This window comes from Eubalaena glacialis, chromosome 12 (genome assembly GCF_028564815.1).
Source record: "Eubalaena glacialis isolate mEubGla1 chromosome 12, mEubGla1.1.hap2.+ XY, whole genome shotgun sequence".
Taxonomy (NCBI): Eukaryota; Metazoa; Chordata; class Mammalia; order Artiodactyla; family Balaenidae; genus Eubalaena; species Eubalaena glacialis.
This window is the reverse complement of record NC_083727.1, coordinates 14,216,472-14,228,539: the sequence shown is the minus strand read 5'-3', so window position 1 is coordinate 14,228,539 and position 12,068 is coordinate 14,216,472. Positions and strand designations below refer to the sequence as shown.

Below are 12,068 nucleotides of genomic sequence, written 5' to 3'. Positions count from 1 at the left end.
ACCAAGTACTCAATAGCTCCCAACTGTTTACCTTTTAAGCTTTATGTCTCATGAATCGCCCCATCACCCAAGAGTTCCCTGAGGTAACATGCTTCCTTCCACGCTTTCTTACTAGCTATTCCCCTGTTTGCAGAACTCACTGGCTGGCTCAAGCCTGCTTAGTCTTTAGCTTAAATACCCCTTCTGAAGAGAAGCCTTCCTTGACTCCTCTCCTAGATTAGTTGCCTCTGCTTTGATTTCCCTTAGTGCCCCTCCCACGCTCCACCTAAAAGGCATCTTTAGTTGTCTACCTCTGCTGCTTGACTGTAAACTACCTGAAGGCAGAGATGGCATCTGGTTCGTTACTATATTTCTAAATACAACTAGATATGTAATAGATAGCAAGGATGACAGGAACAGAGCCCCACATTTTTAAGGTGGTCTGGGGGGAGCACCCCCAGACTCTTAATACCACATTTGTCCCTTTGGGTCATGGCCAAGTTTAGAAACAGAGAATGAGAGCAGGTGTATAGTTACTTCAGGCACCGGTCCTGCATCGCCGTGATTTCCTGCACAGTGGGTGGCTCTTCTCCAGGGGATGGCGTGGCCCCATCCTGGAGCATGCTCAGTGCTTGCTGCTCCAGCATCCGTAAGCCCGACTGTTGCTGTTCCAGCTCCAGAATGAATGTGTCATGATATTCAAGAAGAGTTAAGAGTTCTGCTTTTGAGGCTTTCTCTGCTGAACTTCCCGGTAATTTATCTTGCAGCTTATTAATCATTTCAGTGGCTTTTTTAACCTGATGACAAATGTACATACTATGAATTTCAAAGTAAATAAACTGAAAAAAAGAGGGCAATTCCCATAAATGCCAAATTTGACACTAATGCATTGGAGCACGTTAAAGATGATGGTGTTAACTCTAAATCTCAGGAAACTAAAATGTGAACAATCTCCTTAACATGGAAGGAAAGACCACCACTATTATTCTGGGTTTTAAGATTTAATCTCAAAATAACATCAGTGCAGGGACATCCCTGGCAGTCCAATGGTTAAGACTCTGTGCTCCCAATGCAGGGGGCACGGGTTCGATCCCTGGTTAGGGAACTAAGATCCCACACGCTGCATGGTGTGGCCAAAAATAAATAAATAAATAAAAATAATAATATAATAATAATAGGGGAATTAGACATTTCATAACATACAAAAAGGTTTTTAAAAAAATTTTTATTTTACTAAACAGATAAAAGAAAAAATCTTTTCAATATTTATGCTAACGTGAATATGTGCCTTTGAGTCATAAAGGAAGATGTGGCTTAAAACTTGAACCCTACTTAAAAGGAAAGATATTAAATTAAACAGGATTTGGAAAATGAGTTAAATTCCTGCTTATTTCATGGCAAAGACAAAGTGTTTTGCACTTTTTCAGGGCCAGGAAAGAAAGTGTCACTAAGAGCCTCACAAATGGGGCAAAATGGGCTTGTCCTCCTTTCAAAATGTGATTACTTGGTTTATTTCCTATTAAAATAACTGGACCCAGACTTGGGACTAAATTGCACATTGCATATGTATTTTATTTCATATTTTGGTTTTCAAGTCAATGGAAATAGAGATTTTTTTTAAAAAGGCTTTTTACTTTCATAAGGCTGATTTGAAAAAAAGGAGCAAAATACCACTTTTCAAAATACATTCTCATCAGCAAGGAAACAATACTTTGAGCCCATCAGTAATGGAGATTACCTTATTGTTAAAGATCTTCCACTCATCCACTGCATCTTCCAGTATCTTCTCCTGGTCCTGGGCCACAGCGCGGAGCCGTGTCCAGCGCTGCCAGACAGCCGTCATCGACCTGCTTATGGTTGCTTTGCTCGCGCCATTTCCGGTTCTTTCCAGTTCTGAAGCTTCACCCTCTAAGGCCACAATTTTCTCACGAAAAGAGTTAACTACTGACACTAAAGCCTGGGTGGGGAGAGGAATAGAGGTTGAGGGGAGAGATGGTTTTTTCAAAAGCTCTATGGATTTTGGTAAAGCCTAAAATTATCTGCAAAAGGAAATGTTCCTACATATGTTTATTTTCCTCTGGTAATTCTTACTTTTCCATTTAATTTGTAATTGAGTTAGGCTTGGCTTTTTTAAAGAGGTAAGGTAAATACTTATTTATTACAAACAAACATTTACATGCTGCTTGAGATGACATTCTCCCATTTTTAAAAACTAGCAAAAATATAAGTGAATGGAATTTGACATTTAAGTATGTCACATTCTACCTTACATTGCTGTGATATGAGTGAGACTCAGTTATTAATTTTTGAATTTTAATTGAATTAATCTAAGTTACACCAGAAAGTATTTACTGAAATCTATTGTATCACATCTTATCAGAAGCAAGTTGCTCTGAATGTGTCTTTTTAAACCTAGCTATGCATTTCTAACGGGAATCCTGAAAAGGTGACTGCATTAATTAAGTTAAAACTGCTATGAAATGTGGTTAAATGTATCCTTTTTGTGTTTAAAAAGCCCAGGTGGAAATGAAGATTTATTGACTTGTTTCTGGAACTATCATATTGCAAAGACCCATTACAGTTACAATGAAAGAATATTTAAAAAAACTAACCTTGTGTTCTGACAATTTTTCTTCTGCTTCATGACTGGAAGAAGTCTTCAATAAAGAAAACTCAGACAATTTCTTTTCTGCATCATTCATCAATTCAATAACCTCTTCCCTTGCTTTCTGGTAATCCTGCCATTGAGCTGCACATCTTGAAAAAATCCAACACACGTCAATAAGCAACTTAAAATCACACATCTCTATGCAGAGCTCTGATGTCAATATGTCTAGTGATACTTAAAAGACTGAACGATAAATGTATATCATTAATATATTCCTATTTTCCATGTGAAAATCCATTTCACTAGAATATAAAGAGCAAAACAACTCCAATACCTCTGCAAGAGATCTAATTGGACGTGTGAATCCTGTATTGTCCCCTGGCTTTTCTCTTCCAGGGAGGCCATTTTCTGTGCTAAGTCCTCTTTTCCAGTTGGCTTGATGAGTGGGTCCAGGTTGGCTACTAGGTCTTGGAGCTCCTCCAGATTGCTGTGGAACTGATCCTCTGTACTAAAAAATTCCATGTGGTTTTTGAGACTTTCCTCTGCACACTCCACATCTAGGCCATTGCCTGTCAGCTGTAACATTTCGTGAGCATCGTCAAGCCAGTCATTAGCTGCTTGAAACACTTGATAGTACCTTTGACACTGACTATACATTTGAGTCAAGGTAGCCTGAAAAACAGCAAATGCAAACATAATCAACTCTCTTTCGCAATGTGTTTGCCAAAAATAATTTATGCTTTCCACTTCTTTTCCAGTCTTCAGTCACATGGATGTATGTGTATAAATGAATTGATAAGCTGGTAAAATTTTTTTGGTACAATCCATTATTATCCTTTACTTTCCCTTCTGTTCTTGTTATAATTTTATTATTGCAGTTAAAATAAACAATCAAGGACACAGATGGAATAGAAATTTATGATGGTTCTGAAATGTCCTCTCTTTAAAGAAAAAATATAATGCTTACTAATATGTGGCAGAATGAATATTCACCAAAGTGAAATAATGCCTCATTTAGGTAGCAGTATAATAATACCAGTAGGAATGTAAACTGGTATAGCCACTATGGAAAACAGCATGGAAGTTCCTCAAGAAATTAACTGCCAATATGATCCAGCAATCTCACTTCTGGGTATTTATCCAAAGAAAACAAAATCATTATCTCGAAGAGATATCTGTACTCTCATGTTCATAGCTGTGTTATTCACAATAGTCAAGGTATGGAGACAACCTAAGTGTCCATCCACAGATGAATAAATTAAAAAAAAAATACACACCCTGGAATATTATTCAGCCTTAAAAAAGAAGGAAATCCTGTCATTTCCAAAAACGTGGACAAACCTGGAGGATATTACGCTAAGTGAAATAAGCCAGACAGAAAAAGACAAATATCACATGGTCTCACAAATATCATATGGTCTCTTAAAAAAAAAGAAAAAAAGAAAAAGCTGAAATCATAGAAACTTAGAGTAGAAAACTGGTTGCCAGGGGCTGCAGGGTGAACAAAATAGAGAGGTTGGTAAAATGGTGCAAACTTTTCGGGAATTCCTGGTGGTCCAGGGGTTAAGATTCCACGATCTCACTGCTGAGGGCCCAGGTTCAATCCCTGGTCGGGGAACTAAAATCCCACAAGCTGTGTGGTGCAGCCAAAAAAAAAAAAAAAATGGTGCAAACTTTTAGTTTTAGGTTGAATAAGGTCTGAGGATCTAATGTGTAACCTGGTGACTATAGCTGACAACAGTGTAACATATAATTGAAATTTGCTTAACAAGTAGAAATTAAATGTTTTCACCAAAAAAAAAAAAAAAAAAAAAGATAGAGATAAATATGTGATGTGATGGATGTGTTAACTTGTTAATTAACTTGAAGAAGGACTTCTTTCACAATGTATACGTATATCAAACCATTACATTGTACACTTTAAATATCTTACCATTTTCTTTGTCAATTATCCCTCAATAAAGCTGGAGGGGAAAAAAGGGAGTGTAATAACACCAAACTTCCAAAACGGCATTTACCAGACTAAATAGTGATTTCTGGTAGTGAAATAGTAGCCTGTAAGTCTTGCATAGAGACTATGATAGAAAAGTTGTAGATTGGAAAGCTGACCCCTGTGCAATGAAGTCCATTCAAATCCAGAAGGAAAGGAAACACTCTAATTGGCCATCAGTGGCTGGACAAGACAAGCCATTACTGTCAAGCAAAGATGCAGAGAAGTGGTAGGGAAAGTACTTGTAAGATTAGCACTTAATGAGGAAAGAATGAGGATGGCAAAGCAAAGAATCAGTGGTGGAGGTTAGAAATGCCACCAGAACCGTGACCTTCAGTTATTTGGGCCAAGACAATCAATAAGACTACCAATCACAAGATGGCAGAAGTAGGGACACCTTAGCAGATTCAAGATTTTGGTTCAAAAATCACCAAATCAACAGAAGCAAGCTTACATGACAGATGTTTTTCAAGAATGAAAATTCCAGGTAACTTCTGTTTTGATTCTTCACTCTGGGTTAAATACTCTTATCTCTATCTCTACAGCTATAGGGACATAGTTTTTTGAAAAAAAATTTAACAGTGGCCTGAACCAACATGAAAAGGTAAAAATATACTAAATAGACTCTAGTTTAAGAGGTCAGAATTTTACATGATGAAGTTTACTAAGATTTTAACCACATGTTAAGTTTTTTAAAAAATTGTATGATTTAGTGTTAACCTTAATCTATGTGAAAAATAAAGTTAAATGATAGCTAAGAGTCATCGGGGGCTACCTCTACATCAGACCCTGCACTAAGAATATAAATCTTAAGAGGGAGATATTATTATCCCTCTTCCACAGAGAAAACTGAGACTTACAGGACGTAAGTAATTTGCTCAAGATCAAATAACTGAGATTAAAATCCAGGTGTGCTTTACTCCAAAGCTATAGTTACTATATTATCCTAAGGAAGGCTGTCCTTAACTTAAACGGCTGGTTGAAATCCCATAGAATCAGAGGGACAGATGTGGAGAAAAAGGGTCAAGGGATTAAAGTAAGTACACCTCTGGGCACTGTTGTATCTCTCTTATTTTTGAATGCACAGAGCCCCAGAACAAGCTGCAATTAGGAGGCTAACCTGGGAAGTTCTGGGCATGCTCTCATTTCTTTGTTATCTTCAAGTCAAGTCATGATGGATATTCTAGTCTTGCTTCTGTTGTGCTTCAGGGAAGCCAGAGAAGAGGAAGCACTCCTCCCTGAGGAAGGGGTGGAGAGATGGGCCAACTGATGGGAGACCCCACAAGAAAGCCTGGCTCAGCATCAGGTCAGGACTGCATCACCCACCTGCCTCTCTCCATTTGGAGACTCTTCATCCAGTACTAAGCTTAGAAATGCCAGGTTTCACATTGTTTTTAAAAAAGCATCACTACTTATTCATTGCTAATGAATGAATTTTATTATTAATTCCTCACATATGGTATTAATTATACTAGTGCTATCATTTATTATCTCTCCTAAAGGAGAGGGATAACTGAGGTGCTCCTGTATTAAAACTAAAGTCAAGTCAACATGAAAATCGCATGAAATGAATACCATGAGCATGAATAATAAAAGCATCTTTTTAAGTCACAATTGAAGATGATTCCATGTAGCAGCCAAAAAAGAAATATTTAAGGAAGCAATTCTAAACAAAAAATTCAAAACCAAAGAAAATTCTCACACCTATTTACAAAGAAGCAAAGTGGAAAAAAGAAAGGGGAAGCCCTGTGGTACCGACCTGCCTGGTGCGGAGAGCTTCCTGCAGGGCCCCGTCCAGCTCGGAGAGCTCACCTAGCGTGTGCTGTAGGTCAGCAGAGATCAGCTCCTTGGCTCTCGTGAATTTCTCCTTCTCCTTGTTACTGAGTGCATTCATTATCCTCAGGCTGGACTGCACCTCCTCCTGATGGATTTGGACCTTTCTGATCTCCTCCTGGACGTCCCGCAGGTTCAGGTCCAGGCACAGTGGCCCACTCAGCGCCGTCTCCACGCTCCGCAGCCAGACCAGGGAGCGGCTCAGCTCCGTCTGGAAGTCTCTGCTCTGCACCATGCGGCTCTCACACTCCGTCACCGTCACGCCAATGGCGGAAGTCAGCAGTTTTAACTCCTCTTGCCAGGCTTGGATCTGATGCTTGGCTTTTTCATAAGCTGAGGGATCAAGATGCGGAACAAGATCTTCGAGATGCACAGTCACTTGTTTTAGAAGAATTCCTGAATCCTGGAGGCTTCCCGCCAGGGAGTGATACACTTTGAGCTTCTCCTCTGCAGGAAGCGTCTCCTCGTTCACCTTGGCCTGCTCTGTTCTCACAACCTCTAGTTGTTTCTCTAGCTGGTGGCACATCTTTTCATGCTCTTGATAAGCACTGGTGGTGTCTTCTAATAAGCTCACCCTTTGTTCTGTTTGTCGCTTCAGCCTGTGGTACAGGGTGACGAGACGCAGCATCTGGTCTGGTTGCCATGGCTGCCCTGTGCTGCGAAAACTTTCTTTCTTCTGGTTCAGTTCATCCACTGCTTGTGCAAGGGCTGCCACCTCTCCCCCAAGAGCTCGACAACCATCCTGAAGACACAGAGCCTCTTCAACACTCAGGTCGCTGGGGACTTGGCTCACCTTGAAGAACTGGTCTTCGAGTTCACACAGAGACTGGGTTGTCAACTCGATCAAGGAATCATATTCTTTCCGAGCCAGAATTGCTTCCTGGACTTTATAGAACTTGTCTTTAGCCAAGTCGACAATTACATTGAACTGCAGGGGCAGTGCATTCAGCTTTTCGTTGAGGTAGGAATGATCGACTTCATTCAGCGTCGGCAGTATGGCCTGTCCAGTTCTCTGTAGCGTAAGTAGGAGATTTTCATATTCTGGAGATTGTTCAAGAATGTGTTGGTATTTGGCCAGTTGTGTATGCAGCCCAGCACTCTCATTCATTAGGTTGATTTCAGGAAAGGTAATAATATCTGCTTGTTTTAGCCAGTGACAAGCTTTATCAAAATCTTCCTTAAAATGCTTCCTAGAAACCAAATTTTTCTCTAGTTCTTGTAGCCGATGGCTGCACTTTTGTAAAACGGTGTCATAGACACTCTGCAATTCCTGAAGCTTCCCCAGTACCTCGCTCTTTTCCTGCTCTGTGACTCCTTTCATTACTTCGCGACCCTGGGCCCAAAGTCCCGTGACTTCATTTTGGTAAGTCTTGAGGCTGGCTTGTGCGCTCTTGCATGTTTTCACTTGTTTGCTCACGTCATCCGGTAACAGGCAGATATGTTCACGGAACATTATCTTGCGCTCATGTTGCTGAATTTGGCTGGTCGCCTGGAACACTGCCATGAGAAACTGGGTTTTCTCGGACAAAGCCTTGTTTAAGTACTTTCGTCTCTGGCCCACTAAGTCGCTGAGACTATTCACATGCCTTTGGGCATCAGAGAGTACCTTCTGGATTATCTGCCTCTCATTGAGGCCAAGATCAGCCATCACCCTATCAGCATCCTTCAGGAGTGATTTCAGGAGCATCTGTTTGGCCTCCAGTTCGCTGCAAATGGCAAGGTGATCCATGAGAAGGTTCTGAGCCACGTCAGGTGGGGGGCTCTGCTTAAGAGCCTCAGCAATGTTGGGTCGTTGCTCTTCTGCCCAGTCCATCAGCTCCTGAAATCTGGACCGGACCACATTTAACTCCTCCAGGTTGGTGACAGACACTTGGATTTTCCTTTCAACAAGGTCCTCAAGCTGAAACCAGCGTTGTTCAAGGTGACTCGTCTGTTCTTTGACTAATTCTTTGTCATCTACATTCAGATGGTCTATCATATTCTGCTTTTGCTCTTTCAGATCTTCAATAGCCTGCTTTCTCTCCTGCAATGCCAGTGCCAACTTCTTCAAAGCTTCCAGGTGGATGGCTGTACTCTCTGCATCAGATCTATATGTATATATTAAAAGACATAAAATCAAGTTAACTTTAGTTAATATCTGTGTTTGTTCATATCACGTTAAAGTGCATATCACCATCTTCTTTCTTAGCTTAGAGTGGTTCAATTCATGGCTTATCGACACAGATGCTATAATTATTATGGAACGTAAGACCCATATATTTCCATAGCAGAAGTTGAACCAAGATAGGTTGCCCAGATACTTCTTCTAGCTAAGGCTGCCCTCCCATCACGTCTGACGTGTACTTTTTAGCTTCTTCCTCTGACTCTTAGCAACTGAGCAGGATCTGCATATTAACAAGTTCCCTTGATGATTTGAGGAAACACTAAATATTGAGAAACACTGATCTACTGCATTCTTGAAAGGCACTTAGAGAAATCAAGTGATCTGTGATTTACGTGCTTTCCTGTGAGAAGAAGCTCCAGTAAACAATCCAGTGCTAGATGGTATACCATGTGTAAGAAATAACCAATGGCTCTAACAGCTGCTCATGTGTGGAACTTAGATATTTTCTGTTTATCGTTAGAAATCTTTAGAAATAACTGTGAAATGCAAAGAATTCTCATCCCTTTGACTACAAAACACATATGAGAAAATTCAATCTTAGAGTCTTTTTCACTTACAAAACGATTAGTTCTGAAGTATGAGGAAGAGTGTTGGGAGGCCATATGATGAGTTCTGTGTGGGACATATTAGATCTGAGGTGTTTGTGGGTTAACCAGACGGAGGTGCCTATTGTCCGTCTGAAATATGGGTTTTTGCTGATATTGGATTTATCCCAAAGATTAGTAAAATGCTGAGCATCAAGAAAAAGTAAACAAATCAGAAAGTAGTGTACCTCCTCCAAAAAAGAAACACCCCAAAACAAAAAACCCCATGATTTAACGATTTAACTACAGCTAGAATAATGTTTTCAGTTTTAATTGCTACAAATTGATAAATCTGGGCAGAAGAAGTACAGGTTTTAACAATTATAGTGATCAGAGCATAGAAAGATTTCCATATGATGACTCAGTGTATGTGGGAGAGAGGGAATCCTTTTCAAAGAAAAAGTTAAGAGGGTTTCAATGGCTATAAAATCAAATAAGACACACATTAATTGAATTTAGATTGTTCACTAAGTTCTAGAATACCACAAGTACAAGACAAAACTAGACTGAATTACATAGAATGTGTTACTTTACAGAATTGACAAGAAACCCGTGGAGCTATAGATTCAAGAAGGATTCATGTCCTGAAATCATAGATGATAGTCCCATAACTGGTAATTAAAACTAGAAATATTCTTGGGATATTCTTTGAACTCACAGTATAACAGCTTTGAAATATTCCATGAGGTCACAGGTAGAAATGGTGCCATTTTCAAATATTTTCCTTCTACTCACTGCTTAAATTAATACTGAGCAAGGAAAATCATGATTATGGATACAGATGACACCAGATTCTTAATAATGTTTTATCAATATTTATAATGATAGAAAATGAATGTTTAAAATGTAAGAAAGACATTTTTGATTTTTATAGAAATTAAGAAATTTCTGGCTTAGCATTTTGGTGACCCACTGGAGAATTGCTGTTACCTGGCTAAGTTATCCCATTCTGTAGTAAATTTTTCTAAGAACACTTCGACGACATTCATACAGTTGTGGTAATCTTGTGTTCTCTGGAAATCCTCTTCCCTTTGCAAGCACAGATTGTTGCACTGAAGGCACAGATCCAGCCACTGGTCGTTTAAATGACTTATTTCCTTGTGTTCAGGAGACTCCTGCTTCTTGGTTAACTCATCCACCTTCTCTGTAATAGTGGTCACTGATGACTGTTTGCACTGTAGTTTCTTAACAAAATCCTAAAGGATAACAACAATAAAATGATGTTGAATAACCCTCCCCAAATAAATACAGATTGAGGCATAGATACAATACCTCTGAACACTTTATGTAATTGAAGAATGTATAGTGAGAGACAAAGAGAAAATCTAAAATCATCATACTTCCTTATGAACAAATTTCCAAGTGTTTAAGAATCAAAGGGTACTGTGGTATTTTCTTGTGTTACTTTGAAAAGTATAAAGAAAAACGGATAAATGTGAAACAATATTATTGCCACTAAGGAAAAGAGTTAATATTTTATCTTAAAGTGCATCCTTAGTTTTCTAAAAATTTTTAAAGTTCATGATTTTGAGAACAAAATCTAATTTATATTCTTTCCATTCTTCTTCCTGCGTATGCAAACAATATCCCAGTAGAAAATAAAAATGGCTGATTGTCACAGAGAAAAAATAAGTGTTAAGGTTTGTTAAAAATCTGGTACAGGGCTTCCCTGGTGGCGCAGTGGTTAAGAATCCGCCTGCCAATGCAGGGCACACGGGTTCGAGCCCTGGTCAGGGAAGATCCCACATGCCACGGAGCAACTAAGCCCGTGCGCCACAACTACTGAGCCCGTGTGCCACAACTACTGAAGCCCACGCACCTAGAGCCCATGCTCCGCAGCAAGAGAAGCCACTGCATTGAGAAGCCCGCACACTGCAACAAAGAGTAGCCCCCACTCGCCACAACTAGAGAAAGCCCGCGCGCAGCAACAAAAACCCAACGCAGCCAAAAATAAAATAAATTAATTTAAAAAAAAAAGAATTCTTTAAAAATAAAAAAATCTGGTACAACTTCCATCAAGTTAATATACTTATAATAATTTTCTATTATATTTTAAATTATATAAATATTTTATTACATTTAAAATCAGTTGTATGTTAATGTTTTATATGTTAAATGTATATTTAATAAATTGATAAATCCTACAGCTTTAGCAATATTGTGATGAAAAACTAATGAATAATAAGGCTTCATGTTTGTTTAATGGCAGAGTCTTCTGGTTCTGCTAGCTAAACCACAGTTCTTTATTCCGAAATAAGCTACAGAGTGAATGTCCTTCAATGCAAGTGGCCAACTGGAGCTCCAAGAAAATATCTGAATGTTTACTTTCTGAGCTATACTTTTCTGGCACCAAATGAAAGTTGTTCTATCTCATTCCTTAAATAACTATGTGTAAGGATTGATTGACATACACCCGTCCTGGTCTCCTCTAGCTCCCCTGGAGACACGTTAATTCCTACCTTTACTTGAGACACCATGTTCTGTGCAATATTTAGCTCCAGTTCTGAGTGCCTCCTCTTCATATTCTGCAGCTGCTGATTGGCATCCTGGAGGTAAATCCAAAGCTCGGCCTTCATGTGCTTGATCTCTTCCCAGCCCTGAGTTAAGTTCTGTGCCTGGGCAAGCCTTCGTTCAATCTGGAGAAAACACAGAGGCAAAAGTTAGCAGCAATGGACAGAAACATTTACGTTCAATGAACGAGCCTGTCCATGTACACAGGCCAACACACGTGTGTGCACACACACACACACACACACACGCGAGTGATAAATCCAAAAAGAATTCTTTATTTGCTTCAAGAAAAACAGATTTTATATTTAGGTTTTCTAAAGACTTCAAATGTCTAAGACTTATGCCATATGATTTCAATCAATACTGTGAAGGTCTAGAAGTTTTAACAATTTATTAGGT

At 39.2% G+C, this 12,068-nt stretch overlaps 1 protein-coding gene across 1 annotated transcript in view; it reads right to left on the bottom strand.

The window, feature by feature from the left end:
- SYNE1 (spectrin repeat containing nuclear envelope protein 1) overlaps nucleotides 1-12,068 on the bottom strand; it is a 448,877-nt gene that overhangs the window by 184,560 nt on the left and 252,249 nt on the right. Inside the window, exons 74-80 of the mRNA XM_061207647.1 lie at nucleotides 11,618-11,794; nucleotides 10,089-10,354; nucleotides 6,337-8,497; nucleotides 2,922-3,259; nucleotides 2,592-2,736; nucleotides 1,718-1,936; nucleotides 517-776 (exon numbers count right to left, since the gene is read on the bottom strand). Coding sequence (XP_061063630.1) covers nucleotides 517-776; nucleotides 1,718-1,936; nucleotides 2,592-2,736; nucleotides 2,922-3,259; nucleotides 6,337-8,497; nucleotides 10,089-10,354; nucleotides 11,618-11,794 — 3,566 coding nt within the window. The remainder of the gene's footprint in view (nucleotides 1-516; nucleotides 777-1,717; nucleotides 1,937-2,591; nucleotides 2,737-2,921; nucleotides 3,260-6,336; nucleotides 8,498-10,088; nucleotides 10,355-11,617; nucleotides 11,795-12,068) is intronic.